Genomic DNA, 27608 nt, shown 5'->3' with positions numbered 1-27608 from the left:
GACAAATGTACGAATTCAGAAGAAAATGATATGTTTTATGTCTGGAGCCAAAAGTTCTTCCAAAGACAGCTAAGTTTTAAAGTAAAAATACGCTACCATAAAGGAATAAGCTTTTTACCAGAAATTGTTGACACCCAAGTTCTAGTTTCATTTCTTTTCATTAGAAATTGGCAACAGGGGAGAATTTAGAATATTAACAACTGAATCAAATAAATAAATATCTAGCAGGTAATTTACATTATAATCAACTGATTAACCAAAAAAAAAAATCATTTTTCCCACAGCAGTAGTATATTTATTGTGCTGAAATCAGGTAGCAGGGAAGGAATAGCTCTGGGGAACCAGTACAGAAAGCTCACAAAGATTTACACATCTCTAGTCATTACACACTGAGCAGCAAAAACAAAAGTGTTGAATCCTCTTAGACCAAACTATTATATACGCGGCAAATTGTCTGTAATTCTCATGTCTGCATGCCTTGGGGGGAAAGAGTGTAATTTTAATGCACAATAAATATTTTCTGGTTTACAAAATATTCTGAAATACTCTGCACAAACAGCATTACATCCTGCACATGCAGTTTTGACATGTTAAAGATACTTATACTTAGAAATATTCATGCCTTTTTTTTTTTCTTTTTGGTCACATTTTCTCGAACGATCCCTGTGCGATACCCACTAGCAATTTAACCTATGTAATAAGACAGGGTGCAAGTTCTTTCCTAGTGAATTTCCAGTTGTTTTTTTATATTACATGAAACACTTCCTTTGTAAACAGCAAATTTCATTTTCTGATTCTGGCTACTCTCACTTTCGTGTTCATCTTATGTCTTAGCAATTAACACTTTGTAACAATCAAGCACTGAATTTAATGATCTTTAGCACCAAGGAGTCAAGAATATTGCACCAAAATGGGTTTACACTTCATATCTAGTTACAGATAAGATCTTGCAACTTTGTCACAAGAAAAGTATCACTCCAAAATTAAACACGTTAAAAGAGAAGGATAGTTTCACAGAGAAGCTTGCTGGACACTACTTGTAAAAAAACACAAAACAGTGTTAGTGAATTTGAAAGTTAATATTAAAATCTACATTAGAGGACTCCTTGATTTTTTAATTAAAATTTATTTAATTTTAACTGTTCTTTCCAACAGAAGAGGTAGGTATATTTCCACATATGAAAAATCGGTAACAGCCACAAATCAAAACAAGGAAAGCCTGATAAAAATCAACATACTGTCTTCTAACAGCACATAAATGTAACTATGATGTTACTAATAGAGACATGAGTTGTTTCATGTTCCAATCAGACAATAACCTTAATGTTTATCATATATATCTGGTAGTAACAGGAGTATTGAAAGGCTGCCTTTTCATCACAAAAATTGTTTCCCACAGTGATCTGTGCTGCAGGTCACGGTGACCTTTGAGTCGCCGGGCAGGATTTTACTGTAATTCTTATTTTCCCCAACACCATCATCATCAAGCCTCTAAGAGTCTACAGAGATCATCAGATTTTTAAAATTTAATTCCAACCAAGAGGGTATCTTCAGACTAGAGGTGGAGAGATTTGACCACTCCAGTCAGCAAATGAATTCAAACGTGCACGTTTTAAAGTAGCTGCGTTTCCAGTTTGGGACCAGAAGAGGGAAGGTAACTGATTTTCATCAGTAGGTAAGTAGCAATTTAGCCCAAAAAAAAGGCATAAAGACCATGTTTCTGTGATTATCAGTCTGAAGAATGAAGAGACATGAAAACTCTCATACATTGTACACATGAATATGAACAGGGAGAGGGGCCTCCAAAGTCACGTGATGATTGCTTTGGTCTGACAACATCAAGGCTAATAAAAAAAATGTTTAAAATAAAAACTTCATAAATAAAACATCTGGGTGTTGTATTTAACACTTTACTCAATCTAAAGGTCACTAGTAAATACATAGAGCACGTTTGTCTTTTTCTCCCTATCCCCAAACCCTCATTTGCTTCTGGTTTCCCTGAAATCGTATGTGAAGTGGGAGCTTCCTCGCTGTCGACACCAGGTAAGGCCCAGTTCACTTTACTCTCCTTTTGCCTTTCCATTTTTCTGCTTTCTTCCATCTTCTACCACTAGGTGGTTTTCTGATTTGTTCACACCGTTTGCTGAAATACCATTCGCAGCTGTTCTTCCAGTTTTGGCTTTCTTAGGCTCTTTGTACGTCCGAACATAGAAGTTTAGGAAGAGACATATGAAGCTGACTGCATAGGCAATGAGAGCCCAGTGCATCCATTTGGGGAAGGGGCAATCGGTGTAAAGGGACAGCGCTGTGTGCCCAATGGTCACGTGGAACTGAATCTGAAAAACAAAACAGCGCAGGTACGTTTACTGTGGGCAGCAAGCAGCTCGTCACGACCTCAGCATCTTCTGTGCGGCTGAGCCAGGCCCATGCCGTCGCCCCACGGTCCAAGGCTTAAGAGTTCTCTGGTTCCTCCTTACTCAGGCTGCTGCTCAAATGACATGTCCTCAGCTAGGGCTTCCTGCTAAGACTCAAGTACCTCCACCCAGAGGGTACCTCCATCCCTTTAACCGAAGGGTTCTGTTTTGTGTGGGTTTTTTCGTTTCATAGGAATTGTGTCTTTTGCATCTGCTGACTTCTGGACTGTCCACCTCTCCACCCGTGTACAACTGAGGGCGGGGCTCTGCGTTGGTCTCCATGATTCCCGAGCCCTTGGCCTGGTGTCTGGGCTCGAGGAATTATTTTTTGCATAATGTTGAATAATTTTACCTCATGAGAGGGAATATCAGTGGCCTAAGAGAGTAAAGTAGTGGTACTATATAGGCTCTTCAATTTTTGTTTTCCTCCCATTTTTTTTTTTTTTTTTTTTTTTGCGGTACGCGGGCCTCTCACTGTTGTGGCCTCTCCCATTGTGGAGCACAGGCTCCGGACGCGCAGGCCCAGTGGCCATGGCTCACGGGCACAGCCGCTCCGCGGCATGTGGGATCTTCCCAGACCGGGGCACGAACCCGTGTCCCCTGCATCGGCAGGCGGACTCTCAACCACTGCGCCACCAGGGAAGCCCTCCTCCCATATTTTTGACTGATTTCTTTCCACAAAGTTGTCAGCAAGCCGGTACATATACTTCTAAAAATGAGCTTATCAAAGTGGTTCAGTACTTGTTTCTTACAGAATAGCAGACAGGTAAATATGCATTTGAAGGGACACAAGTCTTTAAAGACTAAGATTTTTTGGTAAAATTTTGTAGATATTTGAAAATAAGTGTAAAAAGAGTGAATGGTTCTCAAGAGTTATGAATTCCATGGTATTAACAAGGGTTAGCTTTTTACAAGATTAACATACACGATTAACTGTTGTGAGAACTTCTCGCTTGGAAATACACTACCTTTCATGAAATTAACATCCTGTTTGGAAAGGGCAATTGTGGTTTCTCTTTAAAGGACAGCATTATCAATATTAATTACTATATTAAATATTAGTTTTAAAATTTATCCCATGTTAAGCCCCAAATTTCTATCAGACTAAAAAACTTTAAAAGTTTTCCATGGCAAAATCCAGATTTTAAGAACTTTTGATTTCACGATGGTTTTTAGGACGTGCATCACGGAAGAAGGGTGAGTGTGAGGGGCGGAATCGCTAAAGGACAGTCAGGTGCGGGCTCCAGCAAAGCAGAGATGGAGAGTTCACGTGAGTTTTGTCACCTCCTCATTTTCTTGGGACCATCTAATAATTACTGAGAGAAACGAATTACACAAACTATATAAATGGCTTATACAAAAACTGGAGGAAGCTTCCTGTAGCACTTTACTTACAGATGAATTCTGCACACCCAGCATTTCCCAAAGGTTGTGCTTCCTGTTTGGTTAGCCTATTGTTTAGAAACTTAAAGCAGAGATGAATAATCTTTCCAAATGTTATTCCACTGTACACTGATAAAACTGTGTACGTGCTATGATTAAAGCAAATTATAATAAATGCCAAGGCTTAAGAACAGCTACCAGGTTGGTTTTGGATTTCCAGTTTGGCTACTGGGCTAGTGCTTGGCTTGGAAGGTTGCACTGATGCACCCAGATGCTACAAGAAGTCCTACTGGGGGTAGGTGCTGAGAACTGCCTGCTCTGAAGATTAGCATTTGAGAATACCGAGCTCTGCTCACTAATGAGTGTGTGTCGGGGAATTAAGAGTTCTCTGGTCCTTGGTCCCTTCCTTTTCTTAAATTTAATTAATTTTTAATTTTTTGGCCGTGCCATGAGGCATGCAGGATCTTAGTTCCCCAACCAGGGATGGAACTCATGTCCCCTGTGGTGGAAGCTGCTGGACCGCCAGGGAAGTCCCCCTTCGTCCCCTCCTTTACCCCACCCCTTCCTTGGCTCTGTGCCTTTCCTACAACTTTCATATTCTAAACGTATGGGATCTGTTCACAAGGATGGAAAAATAGAATAGACAACAGAAAATTTACATAAGGGCAGGATGAAGAGAGGCAGTAGTAACATTTTAAGTGAAAAAAAAAAAAAGCCTAAGAAAGAAGTTAGATTATTTTTCTAATCATAAATGAGTCTGTGTACTTTGTGGTGTGCTTAGGTCTTTACTCATCCATTTCACAAATATGTTTAAAGGATATTTCTCTTAGACAAGAGCTGAGTCTGGTCTTTTAAGGACATTTAAAAAACGAGTGGCCATGACCACTAGGTCTATGAACAGGTAGCTCAGAACCAAACAGCCTCAACTCCTATAGCTGGAGCACAGAGAAAGTCGGCTTGGTAACAGAAAATTGCTGAAAACGACTCAGTACTTTAGAATTAATTAGACTCAAACATTCTCAGTGTTTCACCAGAAAAAACTTCAGAAGCATTTAACTCACCAGCTGCAGCATGGTCAGGTATCGTTTCCACCAAAGATACTTCTGAATCCATGGGCCAAAGGCGGTTAACCCGTAGTATAAGTACATAATCACATGGATGAAGGAATTCATCTGGGCTCCGAAAAATGCTTTAGAAAAACAGAGGTAATTAATTACAAGATACGGAAACCTGTATTAGGTGATAAACCATTTAGACATAAAATAAATGAATCTACATTATTTTCCAACATTTAATCTTGAGTACAGATGAGGAATAAAAGTTGTAAAATAGTTCTAATGGAAAAGCCTTCTCTTCAGATCATGCCAAGTATTTTTAAAGTTTAGACTCAGGCTTTCACCATATAAATAAAAAAGGGTGTCCTTCAAATGCAAAGGACTTTCAAAGTGGCAAGTTTTCAAATGAGGGTACTCCAGTGGTTAAGTAGGCCCCAATACAGAACTACTGCCAGTATTACTTTGCATTCTATTACTCTTGGGGAGAAAAAGTCATGGTACATATAATTGTTTAAGCAGATTTGTAAATGTTTCATTATTGCCTTTACATGTGCTGATATACATAGCTACAACAAAATAGTACTTATTTCTTAGTTTCCTAAATAGTTTTAAATGGAAGGTAGCAAGGTGAACTGTACTATTATATACTGACTTGTACCCTGAGGTACAAGTCAGTATATAATACTATAAACAGAGGAATGGTCTGTTTACAGCTCAATGATGTGAATCATCTCCAATGTACAGGCATCTGAAAAGCTGGAGGCAGACCTTGGCCAAACCGTGAATTCAGATTCTCTGCAACACTGAGAAGGCTACACACAATTTCCTTTGAGTAAGAACCAACAGGTGCACTTGGGCCTGTCTGACAGCAGGAGTGGGCTTTGGGCTTGGAGAGGAGACAAAGCCTTCAGACTGAGAAGCTGTATCTTGGTATCCTCTGGATCAGAACCACTAGAACTGTTCCCTATCAAAATATAACTTGCTATGTTTGGGATTCGTTTATGCTTATCTCTGGGGTAAATCTGTAGGTGTGAAAGTAGTCACAGATAAAAAGCTAAAGCTTTGCTGTCTTCAAATTTCTTTAAAGTGAAATTAACACAGAAATAATTAACCATGAAAGTAAATTAAATTATAGACCAAGTCAAATTCTCACTACTTTCCATCTTCCACATTTACATAATTTACTACCTGGGGATATGTTCCTGAAAATGCTCACCCTGTCCCCCTGCGACCCACTTAATTCCAATCCACCACAATGTAAACATTGTACAGTGATGATATACGTGAAGGAAGGAGACTTGGTTGTTTTTCTTCCTCAGGATAAAAAACACTGTGTCCAAATACTCAATTCCTTTAGAAATAAAGTACCACCACAGAGCAGCAGCTATCTGTAGAAAGAAAGGGAAAAAAGCATTTTACAAACACCAGAATGACACTATCACATGGTTTTCTACACATTCTAAGTCCTAAACAATCTTCACTGCACAAAATGTAGGAGGCACAGAATCATTTTTGTCTAAGTGGGTGTGAAACCTAGGCATCTATTCACAGGGAAAATAATGGGAAAGAAAGAGTCCAAATCTATAGCTACACAGTGCCAACAATTCAGAGAAAATTTTCAGTCTGTTCCATAGCTGGATGTCACCAGTACCCAACTGCTGAATGCAGAGCTGTAAACACTTTCACATTGCTGTGATTTTCAACATGGTAGAGAAACTGAGATATTTACTTGGTAAAGGTATTTCACTTGTTCATGCCTAGCCTATATACCTCAGAGATGCTTGCAAGTGTGCTTGGGTATCAACTGGGCTCTGTGAGTGTCTTGTCTCTCTCTCTCTCACATATGTTAATATGCAACAAAATACTTAATCACAGTTTTTATTAGGCAGTAACATCTTTAAAATGATAAATTGCAACAAACAAACACACACAACAAATATTTCTTAGGTCATAAATATAATCCTGCTTACATAAATAAGTCTTCTCTTTTCCTGGGCTCTAATTAAGACACCAGATGGTGCAGAAAGATTACATTACATGCTGAGATTAAAGATCTAGGATCCAGTGAGAGGTGACCTCTGTATATATGTTTTAAAATATTTTCCAAGGATCCTACTAAAATAGTAACCTCAATTCATCTTTCTTATGTCAAGTATTTTCTATGACATGTGTCCTATGTACAAATACCAAAGGCAGCGGTACGTAACTGAAATCTGTTCGTACACCTCTGCGGGTCAGGGGTTTGGCAGATTCACTCACAGCCAGGCTTAGGTGTTTCACAGCTGATAGAGACCTTCCTCATTTTATGCCTGCACCTGTTGGATGCCATGGGTTTTTGTCTGTCTGGGTTTGGCTTTTTGCTTTTGAAAAACAAAATGACAATTTTAAAGTGTAGGCAAAGAAGAAAGAGAAAGGTCAAAGAAAAATTAGTATTGTATTTACAAACTGAGAATTATTTACTGAATTTGCTTGAGTAATAATATTGTTGAAAATGATAAAGTTGTTTGAAAATAGGCTTGAAATAGGGAATTTCTCATGGCAACACTATAGTATTCACTATTATGTTAGTACTTTAAAGTATAACATTTTGGTGCAGCAAACTTTATCTAGAAGGGAAGAGATAATGTCTTATTTCTCCCCCCACCTGGGCCTCTAAATTAGCCACAACTCATGAATAGTAATAAATAATCCTTCTCTTTAGTTTGTAAACTGAATAGCTACATCAAAGTGAAGAGATCCTTCTTGGCTACATAACAATGGATACAAAAATGAGTCTTTGGGTAAAACACTTATTCTGCCACATCTCATATTAGGAGGAGAGAGCCAGGAAATTTTCAAATGCAATCTGCTGCCGCTCTGGTTCTTTCTCCTACTTGATTTCAGTTCTCACAATAGCTCAATTTTTTTTTTTTTAACATCTTTATTGGAGTATAATTGCTTTACAATGGTGTGCTAGTTTCTGCTTTATAACAAAGTGAATCAGTTATACATATACATATGTCCCCATATCTCTTCCCTCTTGCGTCTCCCTCCCTCCCACCCTCCCTATCCCACCCCTCCAGGCGGTCACAAAGCACTGAGCTGATCTCCCTGTGCTATGCGGCTGCTTCCCACTAGCTATCTACCTTACGTTTGGTAGTGTATAGATGTCCATGCCTCTCTCTTGCTTTGTCCCAGCTTCCCCTTCCCCCTCCCCATATCCTCAAGTCCATTCTCAATTTTTAAAGAACTGACGATTTATGAATGCCAGGATGGTAGGCTCACAATGACCAGAGTGGTATTTTTAAAACTTTATCCCCAAAATGTTAGCATGTTGTTTCGTCCAAGGGGTTTACCTAGGTTCACTCCTCAGAGAAAGCAAGCCCAGCGCTTTTCCCTTTCCTTCCCCTGGCCTGAGCAAGACCAGAGTCAGCGCTCCACCCAGGGAGAGGCTCTCTAGCGAGGTTACCTTAGCCAACAAATCTGTATAAAGGGGCTCCTCTCATTCCCTCTCAGTTGCATCACGGGTCTTAGGTTCTTGTTAACCATTTGTTTACATGACTAGTGTCTGCCTCTCCCACCTTTGCTAGAATGTCAGCTCCACAAAAGCAGGGATCCTATCTGCCTTTCCACCTGGGTCCCCAGGGCCCCCTCACACTATCTGCATACAGCACATGTTCAATACACATTTGTTCAATGAATAAAACCAACATGACAACCAAGAGGGGTGATTTTTCTTTCATCGGCGCATTATATCTCCTAATAGAGAAATGAAGACAGAGACATAAAATGGTAACTACATGAAAGCAATCTGGTGCTGGGTCTTGATGAATACTGCTATTTATATTGTCCAACCCCAATGCTAAAGAGCTACTTTTTTCCAAGGGCAGCTACTACAAATTATATTAATACATATATTACATGTAACATAAAACACACACATACATATAACATGTTATATATGCTATATAAATGTTTTATGTATATGTAATGTTTAATATGAACCATAGCACACAAGAGGAGTTCAATAAATAGTTAATAAAATAAGATAATTTACTGATGCAGGTGACTGCAAAGTACAATATGATAACACTATATCACTAGTCTACTTTTCTGCAAAGATGATAAAAACTGAGTTTATACCTATACAAGTTGTGCTGTGCTTAATTTACTAAACAGTACATAGTTTATAAGATGTTCGTTTTCCTCAGGCTTTCTTAACAAATGAATTCAGCTTTCTTTAAGAGTTTCTATTCTTGACCGAAAAACAAAAATCTAAAACATCATCTTTATACTATACATGGAACTTCTTTTTTTATTTTTTTGAGTACTGTGTTTTAGTAATCCAACACACCTTCACTCTCACATCACCAAATGAGAGAAGATACTGGAGGGATGAAAACAGATTTTCAATTATGTACTTAAAAAAAAAAAGCATAGCTTTGTTGACTCGAAACAATCCAGTACACTTTTACCACTATACTGAGGAATGTTTTTCACAGACTAGGGACTACAATATTAAACCAACTTCTACTGATTAACAGTGTTTTTAAGGTACTTACCCTGACTTCGTGAACGTTATCCGAATAATCCACACTCTGGCAAATATAGCTATATCCTGCGTTATATGATCCCATGAATAGCTGGAAAAAGGCACGAATATTTCGAGTAAAGTTTCAGTAGATACAGCATGTATAAGCACTACCTACAATATGCAAACTTGCAAAATATTTTTAAAAGCAATAGGGTCTTAAAATTTTTCAATACATTAAACATTTAATATGTTGGAATTTCTAAAATTTACTATCTGTCAATTTATTTTAAAATTGAAATCTAAATTTAAAATGACATGTGACATTTGGACTGAGACAGAGACTCTCTACCTCGTAATATTGAGAAACTGTGATTCATCATATGCAGCAAGAGTTGCACGGATTTCTAGTCTTGAACCAGAGTGGGTTGCATCTAACAAATTGGGTAAAGTATCCAAAGAAGTTAAAGTTTTTTATGAAGTTGAGCTTCTGTAGGCTAAGTTGTCAATTAAAGAAAGGTTTTTTAAAAGGAGCATACTTGGGCTTCCCTGGTGGCGCAGGTTGAGAGTCCGCCTGCCGATGCAGGGGACACGGGTTCGTGCCCCGGTCCGGGAGGATCCCGCATGCCGCGGAGCGGCTGGGCCCGTGAGCCATGGCCGCTGGGACTGCGCGTCCGGAGCCTGTGCTCCGCAACGGGAGAGGCCACAGCAGTGAGAGGCCCGCGTACCGCAAAAAAAAAAAAAAGGAGCATACTGTTCTTTTCCCTAGCATCACCAGTCCAGTACTCTGGGTTCATACAGAACATTAATGAGGAGTCTCGTGGAAAACAAATTCCTTTCACTCTTAAAACTTAAGAAATGGCTGTGCCAATCCAGCCTTTAGGATTTTCTTTCAAAATGCCATGAAGGATTTGCTGCTGCCCAGAAAGGTGGGCAGTGGTTAGTAGCAACAGCTGTATAACAGTTAACTCACTTCAGTTCCAACATAAAATACAATTACACTACGTAATAGGATTTAAACTTGAGATTGGTATTCTACATCTGCATATTTTCATCAGTTACCAAACCTGAAACTGCTGAATAAGAATTATAAACATATAGCTACAACTATTTACTGAGCGCTTAATATGTTCCAAACACTATGTAAAAATTATCTCACTTATCTCTGATACCCTAGAAGTTAGGTATTATGCCCATCTTACAGATGGGGAAAATGAATCTCAAAAAAGTTAAATAACTTCCAGTGTCAGAAAAGCTAGTAAGGGTTATTTTAGAATCCAATCTGTCTGCTTCAAAATGCCACTTTAAACAACTGTCTTACACTTTACATATGTTTCATATTTTTGTTATCCAAAAATGAAAACTGTCAATAACATAAAATTTACTCTTAGAGTAGCTAACATTTATCTTAGGGCACAACATTACAATGATAGTTTTACACATTCTCCTTTTTTAATTTGCAATAGACTTGGGGAATTATAAAGTGAACTTTAGTAAACCTACCTCTCTAAAGATAAAAAGGTTAAGCAAAACCATCCCGAAATTATAGATAATGAGCGCTAAACGCATCTGGAAAGGTTCTCGGTCCTTCATCCATTTTGGACCCAGCCACACGAACAGGAGGTAAAGGGTACTTATACAAAGCGTAGGCAACGGGGACTGCATCAGAGGCCAATTTTCCACGCGTTTATCTACAGAGAGAACATAAAATTTCTTATACAATAAATGTTCTATAAAATGAACTTATTAGGAAGCATAATGTTTCAACTTAGTTTTCCTAATTTGACCAAATACAGATTCTTAGAGGCCCAACAAAAATACATGACGTAAAAACCAAAGAAACGACCAATTCCTGGGAGTACCTTTTGAAAATGAAGTTTCATTACATAAGGCACACGTTATATGTTTTACAGAGAACCTTGAGAACAGAGAGAAGAAACAAAGCTCATTGAAAATTCAGAAGAGGCTTGGGATGAAAAGTTAATCAAAGGTTTCATAGACAGAAAATAAATACTTTAAGGAGAAATCTGACTTTCATATTAAACATCTGAAATTTACTAGCACAGTTTGGAAGCTGCTCCATCCTATGCCGAAAGCAGGAAAAACTTAGTAAAATGAAGAGGTCTGGAGCATGCATGGAAGCTGTTCCCCGGAATATTTCTGGATATTGAAGACAAGTACAGTTATATGTGTATTAAGTTGAGGATTAAGTTAGAGATCATTACATTTCTGTAACTTAAACAGCAACCACATATTCAAGACATTTTTTTTTCCTTGAGAACATGAGTCTGCCTTTTTTCCCATGAATATAACCAACTTAAGTACTTTTCTCTAAAGCTATAAATCATTTACCTTGCATATGTGTGTGTGTATATATATATATATATATAATGTAACATATTATTTCATTTAAAATGAATCAACTTTTTAAATTCAAATATGCAACCCTGCATCAAATTTATAATTGAATCTTGCCACAAATAAAACATTTCTAAGAGAAGCATGATGATGAAATATGAGGTTGACAAAAATTTACATTACAAAAGGACACTGAAGTTAATTTTTATATTTCTAAAAGCTAAACAGCATTTTAAAGGTTGTGAATCTAATGTCTAGCTTATTCTTGGTAATGCAAAACACTTCTATGTTCTATTTTGAGGAAAATAATATTTTTTTTTAAGTAAAAAAAAAAATTTTATCTTTCAGCCAGTTCGTAAAACCTAGACTAAATGAATTTAACTTAATTGCTCATTACAATGTCCCCCTATTTAAACTGTCAGTTTTACTAAAACTATATATGCAAAATAGCTCTGGGTAAGTTAACTGTCTTTCAAAATACTTTACCTAAAAATAAATTAGTCTGTTTCTATATGCTGTCAACAGAAAATAAGATACAAGACATGAAACACAAATACAAAAATATTTAATCACATAGCTTCTGAAGTTGGGGCGTGACACAATAACCATGGTTTCTATAAAATAAGAGTTGTTAGAAGGGTGGGATAGTGACTTGAAAGAAAACAACAACAACAACAAAAAAACCCCAGAAAAACTGATTTTACTTTATCGTTTACAGAGGAGGCCTACTCTCTGTCTATTCATAGAAATTATGGTTCTGTCATTCAAATCAAAACATATTCTAGAATTAAAAATAAACTAAAGTACTTAAAAGACAGGAGAGAGAGTAATCCTCTTACAAGGAGGGGGTGACTTAAAAGATGGGGGGCTGATTTTGTTGAAGGCACTGTGCCACTATGGTCTTACCAGTGATTGTTCCCTTTTCTTTACTGTTGTCATGTTATTCTTCTGTGACCATATCTTTCTACGCCAAAAGCCAACCTAAAACATGGGGTATTCATCGACTTAGATCTTTATTTTTCTATATTATAGAAAAAAAAAACTAATACAAACCCCCTAAATCCTAAAGCTTGGCTGTACTTCAGGTGACTAGTGAAGGAGCTGCCAGGGAGCTCCACCTCCATCCACAAACTAGAGAGAGGGCAGATGCTACTTTTCCCATGGATACAAAGAGCAAAAGGACTCTGTTATGAGAGAATCTATGTAACAGAGACAGGAAGATAAATCCACCTGTAAGGAGACTATAATTTCTGACATCACGGATTATGTCTTACTCTTTTTATTATTACTATTTTTTTTTGCGGTACGCGGGCCCCTCACTGCTGTGGCCTCTCCCGTTGTGGAGCACAGGCTCCGGACGCTCAGCCTCAGCGGCCACGGCTCACAGGCCCAGCCACTCCGCGGCATGTGGGATCTTCCCGGACCGGGGCACGAACCCGTGTCCCCTGCATCGGCAGGCGGACTCTCAACCACTGCGCCACCAGGGAAGCCCTGTCTTACTCTTATACACACAGAATTCCTCTTGACTTCAAAGGCAGTTCTGAGCAGCAAGCAGGAAAAAACTAGGGAAATGGGGCCAAACTTTCCCCTAAATCAAGAATCAATAAATAAGCTCCTTCTTTCAGATGCACAGTGTGAGTAACTCACTCAACAGAGGTATTTTTTTTTAATATTCTCAATATGTTTTTCTTTTTTTTTTTTTAACATCTTTATTGGGGTATAATTGCTTTACAATGGTGTGTTAGTTTCTGCTTTATAACAAAGTGAATCAGCTATACATATACATATATCCCCATATCTCTTCCCTCTTGCGTCTCCCTCCCTCCCACCCTCCCTATCCCACCCCTCCAGGCGGTCACAAAGCACTGAGCTGATCTCCCTGTGCTATGCGGCTGCTTCCCACTAGCTATCTACCTTACGTTTTCAACAGAGGTATTTAAAGAGACACAAGTAAGAAGCTGAAGGTCTGATGAGATGAAGCACTGACAGAGGCCAAGAGAAGGGTACAGAGGTGGAGGGCAGCAGACAAGGAGCAGCAGACGTATCCGAGAAGGCACAGGAGGCTCCATCAGTAAACAGCCGGGCTGAGTTTCAACGCCAGCTCCGCAGCTGTGGGTAGGACCTTAAGGGCATAATCGGTCCTCATCTCCTGACGGAGAGATGAAGGGGAACTAGATTAGTGCTTCTCCAACTTTAATGAGGAGAAGAATTACCTGGCGGCACAGTTACAGTGCAGGTTCTGACTCAGCAGCTCAGGGTACAGCCCATTTTTAGGAAGATTCTGCATTTTCTAGGAAGTTCCAACTGACTCTACGCCAAGAGCGTCATGGACCGTCCTTGAGAATCAGAAAACTAGGGGATCCATTGGGATTTTTTTTTTAAACTTTTGAAAATTGTTACTTTTTAAAATAACAATTAGGAGGAAGAATGGAATTGAAGGTAAGGAAAACTGGATCAAGAAAATAGGCAGTTTCTGCTGGCCGGGGGACCCACCTCTCACGGCCAGAGTCCCTGCATGTGTGTTCCCTTACAGGGCATCACACGGTCCTGTAAACTTCCTTAAAATGCCATCTCCCTCAAGGCAGGGCTGGGTATCTCGCTCTTGTATTACCAGGCCTGCTGAGGCGCCTGAACATTTATTTGATGAATACATGAGGAGTAGATCTTTTTTTTTTTCATATTACTCCCTTATTGTCTATCCCTTCAGTGAAACCCAACAGTACAGTTACTGATAGTCGAGGTTTCTTCAGAGCCCAGCAGTCCTTTTCCCACAGCTCTTCCCAAACCTCCTCCACGCCAGCTCACAGCTTTAACCTGAAGTCAGTCAACACCACCCCCTCCCAGTACTGAGAGCATGTGTGCTCCACGGGGCTCAACGTCTTTACCACATTGCCTTCTCCAGGGAAAAAACACAACAACAGTGCAGGTCATGCCTTCACTTGACAAACACTTAACAGAGCCCTATGTCCAGCCTATGAAAGGCGACATTTCACACCATATCCACCTCACATTAGCCCTCCAGTTCACAAGGGTCAGAGAACTCTCAAAACGTCTACCCCCAATGATTATCACAGAAGTTGTAGTCATCGTCGGCAACGTGAGTCACAGTACAATAGCAACCTCCACTCTGTGATAACATTTGCATGAAATTTCTCCATGTCTTTGCAGTTATCTGTGTCTTTCTGAATTTGTGTGCATTAATATTTCTATCTGACAAGATAGCCTACACTTCTTTTACATGTTCCCTTTTCCACGAAAAAGAAGGACTGAGTAGGTCACAATAGTATCAAACGATGATAGGAAAATTCACCATTACTAAACAGTCCCCCAAGCCCCGAACCAAAGACAAGTGATGGCAGATTAGGACAGTAAAGAAAAACCACGAGTACCGAAGCTTTACCTATTTTATATTAATAATGAACTATTTTATATAAAATAATGAATTATCCAGCTTCTCATTAACACAAATGTTTAAATGACATTTTTTATACGTTGCCTTTCTTCTAAGAAAGATGTGTGCACTTGCTTACTTTTTTCTTTTGGCTTTTTTCCAGTTTTATTGAGAAACAACTGACATACATCACTGTATAAGCTTAAGGTGTAGAGCGTGCTGGTTTGATTTACATAGACTGTGACATGATGACCACAATAGGTTCAGCTGACATCCGTCTTCTCATATAGAGAAAATAAAAAGAAAAGAAAGAAGAGAAAAAGGAAAACATTTTTCCTCCTCGTGATGAGAACTCTTGGATTTACTCTAACAACTTTCCTATACACCACGCGGTCGTGTTAGCTACAGTCCTCACGTCGTACACTGAACCCCTAGTGCTTATCTCATAACCAGAAGTCTATCCCTTTTGACCACCCTTCCTCCAATGCCCCGTCCCATCACCTTCCACCTCTGGTAACCATAAGTCTGACCTCTCCTCCTGAGTTTGGTGTTTATTTTTTTTAATAACTTTTTGAAGGTAAATTAAATCCTCTATTCATTTGAGTTACACGGAATCCAAATGTAGATTAGGCATATTAGAGTAAAAGAAGATATATTTCTGGTACACTGTCAATACCCTAATCCTACACAGTTATGGGTGGGATTCCATACCATGAATTTATTAGGAAAAAAAAAAAGAAAACTTCTGTTGAAACCCTATCCCTCCCGCCACCACTGAAGTCAAATTCTGTCATCAAGGAATAACGAGATTCAAATGGGTTTCACGTAACACTCTTGGGAATTCTCTCTTTGAAAAACTCTTCTTTTTGGTGGGGGTGTGGGGGAATCAATATGGTAGAAATACAAATTGGACTCCAGTCGATATGTTTGCCAAATTGTCTTCTCTCTGTATTTCATATTATTAATATGTTTATCAACAGGTCTGTGCCTTCGTATCTTGATGACTTTGCTCTTATTTTTGAGTCTATTTAGTAACAATTTTAAGCCTTTCATGTTGCATGGAAGCCTTGATCTAAATCAGATGTGTAGAATTTTAGATTTAGAAATGATCCCTTTGTCTCAAAAATGAGATGCAGAGAGGCCAAGAGACTTGCTGGAGAAGGTGGAGCAAAAAGCCTCCTGTGGCCCAACAGCTCCTCCAGGACCACTCAGTCACCATGCCCACTCATTCTAAGGGAGAAATGCTCCCATCAATTTCTTCCTAAATTATAGGTTTAAAGAAAATTTTCCAATAGAATTGTGCCTGTCAATCATGTTCCTTCAGGAGAAAGAAAACAAGAGGAACCTACAGAAGTCCTCTTAGCGGAAAGAAGGACAAGAGATAAACAAACCAAGGCGCACGTTTTCACGGGTGGTGCATCTGGCAGACCTGGTCCAGGATCGTGATGCTTTGGGAGACGTGACACTAAATGCTGGGGAAGGACCGAGGATGCCTGCCCAGAACAAAGGAGGCCTCATCAAATACTAAAGAGCTATCAAACTTGTGCTCTATTGCCAGAGGGCCAGTGAGAAGAGCTTTAGGGAAATAAATTACACCTAAGTTCAGAAAATTTCTAACCATGGGGTCTCTTCTTCTGTAAGTAGAAAAGCTTTCTCCCTTGGTAATGAGTTCCCTCTCTGAGTTTTAAAGTTAAGCAACCCTAAAGCTAAATATTATAGCAAATCAAGTTTAGGAACAAGAAACTTTATTTCAATAATAAGAATTACTAAGACACATTACCTTAACCGTCCAGACCCTTAAGAGTTAACTTCTTTCTCAGCAAAGAGTTTCCACTTAGAACATTTTGACTGTTTCATAAAGCTCATGCCCAGTGGGACTGATTTATTTACAAACATTAGCCTGGATAGCAATCACACAATTTTATCCATGTTAAAAGGCCATGGAATGGTTACACAGCCGTATGCGTTTGTCAGAACTCACGAACTGATCCTCGGAAACAGTTCATTTTATCGTGTATAAATTTACACCTTTATTTTAAAAATGGGAGGAAAAATGGTCCATCTGAAGTGGGGCTTCCCTTGAACACCCTCCACCAAGAGTCTTTTATTCCTTACCTGATTTATATCTTAAAATCATCCAGCATGGTATACAGAACAGCTTTTCAAGTCAGACCCTCCATCCTTTTGAGCTAAGTGATTTGCAACAGGTTATTTGGCCCCTGACCTCTCAGAATTCGCCAGCTATTGGAGGAGACAGACATGAAAAATCAATTGCTTTGCAGGACGATGACAGCAATGTCAGAGGCCAGTCTGAGAACAGTGGCAGGGCAGGAGAGAGGCGACGAGGGCAACTTCCAGAGCTGACATCTGAACTGCTCCTTGAAGAAAAGAGGAGGGGCTTGCCAAGCAGACAGGGAGGGCGGAAGGCTTTCTTGCAGAGAGAACCGTATGTATAAAGAGCCCCAAATAAAGAGATAAGGCACTTATTTTGTAAACTAAGCAGGCCTGAGGTAGAGCATATGTTCAAGCCAAGATGGCAGGAAATGACTAGAGATTTACAGGTCAGATCAGACCTGGGAGCGTCTCACAAACTATGCTGAAGACGCTGGAACTTATCCTGTAGATAAAGGGGAGATGCTTCATTGGTTAGAAACAGGAGACCACATTCGGCTTTTAGCAGATCATGACGGAGGCAGTGGGAGATGGACTGAAGGGGAAAGGCAGGGAAACCAGCTGGATCAGTGGTTCTCAGGTATCTGTCTGTTGCTAGGCTGCCCGCAGAAGGATCATCTGCTTGTTAAAAATACAGATTCCTAGGCTCCACCCCAGTATCTACTGTTCCCCTGGTGATGCTGACGGGCAGCCAGCCTTGGAGACCACTATAATGCAAGAAATGAGGGAAACCTGGATTCGGGGGCTGCACTGGTGATGGAAAAGATAGGCAGATATTAAAGTCACGGGGGCACAATCTACAGACGTGGTGGCTGACATGGACGTGAGAGGTGAGAGTGAAAGAAAAGTTCAGGATTACCCCCAGATTTCTGACCTGCCTGGTGGCACAGATGGTAAAGTCATGGATCCAGGACAGAGCATAAAGGAAGACGAACAGATCTGGAAGGAGATGATAAGGTGCATTTTTAAAAATTTATTTATTTATTTTGGGCTGCACTGGGTTTTCGTTGCTGCGCGCGGGCTTTTCTCTAGTTGCGGCGAGCGGGGGCTACTCTTCATTGCGGTGCACGGATTTCTCATTTCTCATTGCAGTGGCTTCTCTTGTTGTGAAGCACGGGCTCTAGGCGTGTGGGCTTCAGTAGTTGTGACATGCGGGCTCAGTAGTTGTGGCTCGCGGGCTGTAGAGCGCAGGCTCAGTAGTTGCGGCGCATGGGTTTAGTTGCTTCGCGGCATGTGGGATCTTCCCGGACCAGGGCTCGAACCCATGTCCCCTACATTAGCAGGCGGATTCTTAACCACTGCGCCACCAGGGAAGTCCGATCAGGTGCATTTTTAAACAGCTTGTGTTTGAAGCACTCATGGGACACCTAGGTGGAGGCATCCAGTAGGCTCTGGAACTGCAGATGACTGCCAGGGCTGCAGACGCACAAGAGAGTCACCGGCAGTGAGAACCCCAGCAGAAGTTCAGGTCACAAGGGAAAGAGCGCATAGAATGAGAGAATAAAAGGAACAAAGATTGAACCCTGGGGGACACTTAAGGGAAGAGTGGGATCCGTGGCTGCGAAGCAACCAGAGAGGAAGGAAAAGAGAAAATGATGTTGTGAGGACCAAGAGAGTAAGGTGTTTTGAAAGCGATGGGGTGGGTGACAGACGCTATGGATGCAGAGTCAACTGTTCTCCCCTCTTCTTTTTAATGAGGAAATAATAACCATCTCACAGGGTTGATGGGCGATGGTTAAATGGGAGAGTTCCCAGCACAGGTGGACACCGCAAAGCCCTTCCTTCCGCTGCATCCCGTTCCCTCTGCACCCATGCCTCCACGCAGGTGTGTCCTACGTCAGGGATCATCTGAGCCCCTCCTGCTAAGAGTCAAGCCCTTCGATGTCTTCCAGGCCTTTTCTTCCTGACCTAGAGGAGTTCCCTAGGTTCTGGATATGGGCATTCAAGTCAGACTAGCAGCTTGACAACCCCAGCTTCCTCATTTAGCAGCTGAATAAGCCTCAGCAAGTTACCTAGTCTCTCTGGCCTTATGGGTGATGACAGGGTTGTTGGGAGGAATAAGACACTGCGTGTATAGTGTCTGACACAGAATAAGAGCTCAATACGTGTCAGCACTGTCATTATTACTGACAATAATCAAACCACTAAATCCTCCTCTGTCCCAAGAGAAGAGTTAAACCAAATTAAAGAAAAATTACCATCAGTAATTTTTATGTTCTATAGAAAAAAAATATAAAGATTAAGTTTAGACTATCTAAGCCATTGTTTTAGGAGTTATTACAAGGATTCAATAAAATGGCCTTAAGAGAACATGTAGTCTCAAACCTTCTAATTGTACAGGTAGAAATATGAGCCCCAAAGAATCAGGAATAATTTGCCCAAGACCATGTAAAAAATGTAATAATTTGCCCTTGGCCATGCCCAAGACCATGAAACCACCTGCAGAATGATAAACTTATTCTCTAATGTTACTGTTATTATTTTTGACAAAATAGTTAACTCTGGGTTGTTCAAGGAATGTGTATATCATTAAATGGGTACAGAATTATAGCAACAAGCACAGTGCTCTGTCAAAACAGGTGCTTAAATATCCGTATCCCTTTGTTTTTCTATTCCTTTAACTATTTCCTATGGAGCAGATAAGAGAAAGTGAAAAGGACTAAATATGTTTTTGTTTTTGTTTTGTTGTTTTCGGTACGCGGGCCCCTCACTGTTGTGGCCTCTCCCGTTGCAGAGCACAGGCTCCGGACGCGCAGGCTCAGCGGCCACGGCTCACGGGCCCAGCCGCTCCGCGGCACGTGGGATCTTCCCGGACTGGGGCACGAAACCGTGTCCCCTGCATCGGCAGGCGTACTCTCAACCACTGCGCCACCACGGAAGCCCAAAAGAGGACTAAATGTGAATCTGTTATTTTCACTACTTGGGCAGCACCAGTAACAGTCTTGCTGGGAAAGATTGGCATTGTTGCACAGAATGTGGTTTTTCAATTACTTATCAATATATGTTTGCTTGAAATTGCTTTACCTATTTAAAGAATTTTTTAAAGTTCCATCTATATCCAGAATTTAAGAGCCGGATGAGACCTTAGAGATTGCCTAATTCAACTCAATTAAGAGATGAAAAAAGTTGAGTTGGAAAAGCAAAGGGACAGCTCCAAACTCTCACGGCTAATTAGCGGCAGATCTGGGGCTAAAGCCTCGGTCATCTAAACACAAGTCCAGGATCCTTTCCATCCCCTACACCAGGCTGCCCTCCTCACTCCCACACACATCAGAAGGCTTCCGCACAGACTATGAAGAGAGAGGAAGAATTACATCTGATTTTATATCTCTTGAAAGTATTTCGTGCTAAGTGATTTAATGGTTTGATTCCTTCATTAAATTTAGTCAACATCAACTGAATTTATGACTACCTTTAAAAATGATAAAGATCATTTTTAAAACTCTCTGTAATTTAGTGTAGCCCAAAACCTTATTAGTATTTAGCAACCAGAATATATCACTATTTGAAATTATACTGGATTAAGAGGGTTGTATCAAATCAACAAATGTATGGGCACTTCCTAGTGTTGGGGAGAAAAATACAAAGTGAAAAGATAAATAATAATGAAGGTTAAAACAGTACAAGACAACAGAGTCCCAGAAGGAACAGCACAAGGATGTACATGAGCAATTGTTTAGGATGATGGGATCAGATGCAGCAATGAGCTGCTCCGGGTACCACGACGGAGAAAGGCTCCGTGTGGGAGGGAGACTGAGCCGGGAGGGTCTTGGTGACGGGCACGTGCGGCAGGAGCCAGGGGAAAGGGCAGTAAAGGCAAGGGCAGTGTGATAAGGGACGTCAAGGCAGACGTGCACACGTTTTACTCACGGGTGAGTTATCCAAGTTGGCTAGAGCTGCACGTCTGTGGGCAGGGAAGTGCTGACTGACCAAGTTAGAACGGAGAGCTGGAAACTGGTTTTGAAAGGCCATGTATTTCTTCCTCCCTTCTCTTTTCTAAAAGTCAAAACCCATATGATTTTTTAAATATATATTCTAATACATTCTCATTCTAAGGTAAAATAAAACAACAGCACCTTAATTGAAAAACGTCCTAATAATGAAAAAGAAAAGAGCCATGTAGCACGAGAAAAGACAGATGCTTCTGTTACCCAACTCTTCTGTATGTGCTAATATATGTCTAATTCAAAATAATATGTGACTCAATAAATGTAAAATAATACTTATGTTAATAATATTAAATCATTCACTAATGACATTATCATAGGACAAAAAAAAATAAAACATCGAATTTTAAAAGGATGATCAACTTCTTTGTGGCACTTAAGATCACAAAAGCACTGCCTGATATAACTATCTACGTAATTCTTAAAACCTTGTTTCCCTAAGCCAAAGAATCTAACTGTATAAAACTGTGTCCTGGGGGCTTCCCTGGTGGCTCAGTGGTTGAGAGTCCGCCTGCCGATGCAGGGGACATGGGTTCGTACCCCGGTCCGGGAGGATCCCACATGCCGCGGAGCGGCTGGGCCCGTGAGCCATGGCCACTGAGCCTGCGCGTCCGGAGCCTGTGCTCCGCAATGGGAGAGGCCACAACAGTGAGAGGCCCATGTACCGCTAAAAAAAACAAAAAACAAAAAACTGTGTCCTGACACTACTTTTAGAATTTGCACTGTTTTCCCCTTCTGGAATTCCATCTGTGATTGGATGCTTTGCTACATGCTGCTGGGGAATGGACAAGAGCATCAGACATTAGAATCCAGGAGTCTGCCACCAAAAACCACTGATGAGGGAAAAAGTAACAAGAATCAAACAAACAAACAACCCTAAAATGGCAGGGACCTCCTAGAGGCTTCAGGGAGGTTATGAAGGAAGGATAAGACCAGGACCCCATTGAAAATGCTGCCTAAGGGAGATCCCACATTAGAAGATGGACATGTTCCACATATTTGTCTTTAATTAACTGCCTAGAACTTAGAATCTCTTTTCTCAAAGAAACATTGAGAATGGTGAGTTTCCAGGCTAGGCCAAACAAAAAATCTGTTTTAGATAATAACGTAGATAAAAAAACTCTAACTGTGACAAATAACAAAACCAACGTAACTATAATAGACGTTATTAAAGACCCGTGCTCCTCTGGGGCCCGGCAATCTGTGGGACAGACCCTACCCATCTGAGCTGAGTTAAACATCCCCTCCCACGGGCCCCCAGTTTCAGCACGCCAGGCTGACTCACTGGCCCTTAAACTCATTCCCAGTTTCCATGGGTTTTTAGTTTTGACACCCCTTTCCTTAGTCGACCTTTCAAATACTCTCCCCAACAGTACCCACATGAACTTCACGTGGTGAAACAGCTAAAATACTCTAAAGGCAGAGCCCGTACATTCCTCTCACGACTCAAGACTGCGGTGCAAGTAGAAGTGGAGATGAGGAGGGTAGAGAAGCAATCTCCTGACCTTCCCTAGGCCCCAACTAGGCCTGACTCTGACTCTGATCACACTGCCTTCAGACCATGATGCCAAGGAAGGTGGAATGGCCGTAAGCTGCATGGGGCGGTGACCGAGTGTCCTCATTCTCTCCCCGGAGCCCAGAACTGTGCCTGCACAGTGGCAGGTGATGAGGTAAGAAGGAAAGATTATACAAGCCTAGCTTCTGAATTTCATCATCATCCCACAGGAGTCCTCCCTCCTCCTGAACCACTCATTCCCTTCTCCCTTCTGCCCCTCCAAAGTGAGGGTAAGGCCAGCTAGACTGGCCTTTCATGCTCTAACTTCAACTCCCAAGTAGACACTCATTTTTCACCCAAGTATAGGGGGCCATATGTGTGAACAGAGAGCAGTGTCAAAGTCCCCCACCAAACACACATGCATGTACAAACATACTCCAAGAACAATGGCTGTTTAAAAACATGTGGTCAATGTACACAGTGCTGTATTTAAAATAGATAACCAACAAAGACCTACTGTATAGCACAGGGAACTCTGCTCAGCGTTATGTAACCTAAATGGGAAAATAATTGGAAAAAGAATAAATACATGTATATGTATAACTGAATCACTTTGCTGTACACCTGAAACTATCACAACGTTGTTAATCAACTATACTCCAACATAAAATAAAAAGTTTAAAATAATTAAAAAAAAAAAACGTGGTCAAAAAGAAATATGGTAGTTCAAGAGACATCTGGCCTTATTGTGGGCATGCTGGCTACTAACTTTCTAGGATGTTTCTATGTTAATGTCAGTTACACAAAATGGTACTAATAAGTATTTATTAAAATAATAAATGCAACGGAAAATATAAGGTACAATTCGGGTACAAGTGGGTATTAATAAGTTGGGGGTATTAAGACTCATTGGTTTTCAAATTTTACATACAATTCTTCTTGAATGGATGTACACTTTGAGCCTAGGACCCCAGTCCTAATAATTTTAATGTACTCATAAAGTGAAAAAATAGAAGAAAAAAACACAATGACATCAGAGTACCTACTCTCATGCCACCAACGGGTATAAAAATGTCCTATACCAGTCTATAGTTTCCTATATGTTATAAAGCAAGACTCACTTGCTTGTTCAAAATATCTAAAAATATAATATAGAGAAGGGAAAATTTATTTTTGCTGTTTTTCTAAAAGTACAGCTCTTTCAAAGTTTTGACTCCAATGTATTAATGATGTAGTAAAAGTAATACTTTCTATGTTTATACACTGTGGGACATATTCTGTATTTGCTAGATATGTGTCTCTGAAAAGCCCAATTTTTTTTTTTTTTTTTTTTTGCGGTACGTGGGCCTCTCACTGTTGTGGCCTCTCCCGTTGCAGAGCACAGGCTCCGGACGCGCAGGCTCAGCGGCCACGGCTCACGGGCCCAGCCGCTCCACGGTATGTGGGATCTTCCCAGACCGGGGCACGAACCCGTGTCACCTGCATCGGCAGGCGGACTCTCAACCACTCAGCCACCAGGAAAGCCCAAGCCCAATTTTTATACATTGCTTTGGACATGTTTTATTAAATAACCACCATTTGGGAGACTTCCCTGGTGCTGCAGTGGTAAAGAATCCGCCTGTCAATGCAGGGGACATGGGTTTGAGCCCTGGTCCAGGAAGATCCCACATGCCACGGAGCAACTAAGCCTGTGTGCCACAACTACTGAGCCTGCGCTCTAGAGCCTGTGAGCCACAACTACTGAGCCCATGTGCCACAACTACTGAAGCCCGCGAGCCTAGAGCCCATGACCGGCAACAAGAGAAGCCACCAGCCCCCATTTACCGCAACTAGAGAAAGCCTGTGTGCAGCAACGAAGACCCAATGCAGCCAAAAATAAAAAAAGAAAAAATAAATAAATTTATTTTAAAAAAACCACCATTTGATATAACAGCGCAAAATGGTATTTTTGCAGAAACTGCCCTAGGGCAAAAACCTTTGGGCTCATCAAATGTACTCTACAAATGTGTAACTATTCCTGTTCTGAAAGTCCAAAGTAGATAAGAGTTAGGCAGAAAACTTTACACTTAACTTTACACTTAGGCAGAAAGCTCAGTGGAGAGAAGTATTTAATGAACTGATAAAACAGAAACAAAGAAGCACACAACTACAGTGTGGGATGAAAGCACTCAAGGGCACAGAGCCTTGCTCATTTCTTTCTCTCCCTGAATGATCTGCATTCTTTCACCATACTCTTTCACCATACTCACAGCTATTTCTCAACACCATCTTTCTCTCTGCCCACTTTTATCTTCCCCTCTGACTCATCGACGACTTCTTCAGCCTCATCTCATAAGCTACTTTTCTACTTTGAAACTCCTTCACCCAGATTTTCATGAAACTATAGCAAGGAGATCCTCCTGGAATCAGAGTAGTGCGAATGAATCAAAGACCGGAGAGTGGGGCAGGCCTATTCTGCCTGAGTCTGAAATAGCCCTCTTACACAGCAGCAAAGTAGAACCCACTAAGCCTCTAAGTTGGCTAAGAAATACCATCTACCTACACTAGGTAGCTCATTACAGGAAGCAAGGAAGCAGTCTCAGGTTTCGTAAGTGGATAGCCAGAGCATGGGTGAATACCTTCCCTCTGATCTGCTAGTGAGAGGTCACTTCGTTCTAGTGGCTACTCTCACTACTCCGGCTTGGCCCTCAGTATTATATTATTTGCCCTTCACAGGCTCGTGGACAGCTTTCACATGAGGCAAGTGCACAAAGCTTCCCGTTTCATTTGTGATTTTTTTTATACAAGCATCATTAGGAAGGAATTAACCATCACAGAAAGGCATATTCTACCTTTGCTGTCAGTTGCTCTGCGACTCCAGAGGTGGGAAAGCTCTGAGGTAGGAAGGGAAGACAGACAGGAATGAGAACTCCTGGGTGTGGCTGGCTATATGGAGATCTGAGGACCTTGACAAGGCCTCAACTCTGAAGCATGCAAAGTGCAATTATCTGCCAAAGAGCTTGCCTGACGTTCAGCTCTGTACAATTGTGTCGTGGGAAACCCTGATACAATGTTTAAATAACCAAAATCACAGAGATGAAGGGAAGGATACATCTTTCCCAGTTTTTGTAGGTATAGCAGCATAACCTCAGCATACACTACATAGAAGAGAGACTTAAAAAGGAACGACTCCATTAAAAAGTGCTTTTTAACCATTTGCAAGTGCAACAGCTAAATAAGTAGCTTATTTCTCAATGTCAAACTTGAGATCTTCTGAAAAAGAATACACTTTGCTAAAGAAGTTAAAGCCATATCAATGCCAAAGAATCATTTTGTCTCACACATAAATAATTCCAGCACACTTTTTTTTCCACGACATATATCCCATGTATTGTACTGTGTTCATGCTGTAACCACTGTCCCATTGACTCTAACAACGAACACCAAACTATAGGAATATATTTCCATTCCTTGGGAAGGGAGGCACAGTCCTAACATGTAAGGTTAACCTCCTCCGCCGCTGGGATGCAGGGCAATACTGCAAAAGGACTGGAAATGGCAAAACATAAGATCATTTCTAAAATCCTGTTAGCTTAACTGTTTATTTCAAAAACTTGTAAATGCTTTAAACCCAAAAGTAACTTAAGTAAATGAAGAAAACAAATGGTAAAATATAAAAATAACATATTAGCACAACTCTTCCCCTTAGAAAAGCTGCCTAGCTCAGCCAACTAACCATCCCTGCCAAACTGCAACACTGAAAGGGAAAAGTTTGCCAATTTAAGACAACTGTATACGTGTAGGCTTCTGGGACCACCTCTAGGTGCTGCTGTAAAGACCCCCTTTCCTAAAGATTCCCTACTTCTTTCCCGGTGTTTTAACCTTCCCCCTCCCCCTGACCGCACTGCACTGCGCAAAGCCATCACAGACAATCACTTCAAGCCTATCTGTTGTTGAAAAAGCCTCGGAAACTAACCTCCTCCAAGGTTCAAGGAGCCGAACAATGGCTTTTGACTTTTCATTCCAAATTATATTCTAGATGGACGAGCTAGACAAGAAACTATTAGCAGGTGTGTCAAAGCAACCAGGAGGCCAAAAAAAGCAAAAGGACAGCGACCACTGGGCCCTCTGCCCTCCCGAGCCATCTCACCGACGGAATATTGCTAAATGTTAAAAATGATCCCTGTGCAAAAGAGAAGTGTCAGAGCTCGGAAGATGTGGGACCACAGGGTGGGGCGGGCCTGCGCCGAGCTCTCAGCAGCACAGACTCCATCTGAAATGCCAGCTCCTGCATCCGAGAACCTGACGAGAGATGATGGAAGCTCAGAGGAAAACCGGGCAAGCGTCGAGGGGAGGGGGAAGAATTAACGTTCGGATCAGATTAACCAGTGCCCTAGCGCGGTCTCCGCGCCCGGCACCTCCTCGGATCCGCAGCATCCCAACAGCCACAGGGGGCGGGGGCGCTGCCGGGCCGGGCGCTCCGAGGCCGGGGGCTGGTGTCTTCCGCGGGGCCAGGCGAGGATGGAGAGCTTTACCTGTGATGGACAAGGTCCAGCGGTAGAGCTCCACGGTGTCGTTGAGCGCCGTGGACACCACGTTCAGGACGCTGCCCGGCTCCGAGTCCAGGAGCCCCATCGCGGCGGTGAGCGGGCGCTGGCGTTGGGAGGAGGAAGCGGAGACCCCGCGGGAGGATCGACCTCCGAGGCGACGGCGGACCGAGCGAGCGGCAGCCGGCGACCCCTCTAACGGCGGCGGCCCAGCTGCGTCTTCTCCCCTTCGTCGGGGCGCCGCGGCGGCGACGAGCCGGGCGAAGGAGAAGGTACCGTCAAAGCTCCCGGGGGGAGGAGGAGGTGGTGGAGGTCCTGCCGTGAGTGCCCGGTGCTGCACCCGTCTGCCGCCACGCG

At 41.5% G+C, this 27608-nt stretch overlaps 1 protein-coding gene across 7 annotated transcripts; it reads right to left on the bottom strand.

Annotated features, from left to right (window-relative positions):
- Positions 1 to 269: 269 nt before the first annotated feature.
- Positions 270 to 27608, bottom strand: ELOVL4 (ELOVL fatty acid elongase 4). 7 transcript variants are annotated; one of them, XM_027091929.1, is made up of 9 exons: positions 27240 to 27353; positions 21154 to 21279; positions 17227 to 17352; positions 15300 to 15389; positions 10866 to 11053; positions 9394 to 9474; positions 6069 to 6240; positions 4859 to 4986; positions 270 to 2336 (listed from the first exon to the last, which is right to left on the bottom strand). In XM_027091929.1, exons 5-9 carry the CDS (start codon positions 11025 to 11027, stop codon positions 2061 to 2063), a joined length of 819 nt encoding a protein of 272 aa, XP_026947730.1. In that variant the 5' UTR covers positions 11028 to 11053; positions 15300 to 15389; positions 17227 to 17352; positions 21154 to 21279; positions 27240 to 27353; the 3' UTR covers positions 270 to 2060. The 7 variants fall into 7 exon arrangements, with proteins under 7 accessions (XP_026947730.1, XP_026947709.1, XP_026947719.1 ...); XM_027091908.1 differs by lacking the exon at positions 15300 to 15389; XM_027091918.1 differs by lacking the exons at positions 15300 to 15389; positions 21154 to 21279 and having other exon boundaries at positions 27240 to 27354.

Source organism: Aethalodelphis obliquidens, unplaced genomic scaffold, assembly GCF_003676395.1.
Source record: "Aethalodelphis obliquidens isolate GAN/ISIS:26980383/991018 unplaced genomic scaffold, ASM367639v1 scaffold3, whole genome shotgun sequence".
NCBI lineage: Eukaryota > Metazoa > Chordata > Mammalia > Artiodactyla > Delphinidae > Aethalodelphis > Aethalodelphis obliquidens.
The sequence above is the reverse complement of the archived record's forward strand: the minus strand, read 5'-3'. Positions and strand labels throughout refer to the sequence as shown.

Bases quoted from the DNA above. Each gene is read 5' to 3' on its own strand.
- ELOVL4 (XM_027091900.1), bottom strand. From the start codon at position 27,339: ATGGGGCTCCTGGACTCGGAGCCGGGCAGCGTCCTGAACGTGGTGTCC. The intron at 11,054-27,239 runs GTAAAGCTCTCC...TTCTCTCTGTAG, and splicing joins CTGGACCTTGTCCATCACAG to ATAAACGCGTGGAAAATTGG. The intron at 4,987-6,068 runs GTGAGCATTTTC...GTTTTTCTAAAG, and splicing joins GTGGGTCGCAGGGGGACAGG to CATTTTTCGGAGCCCAGATG.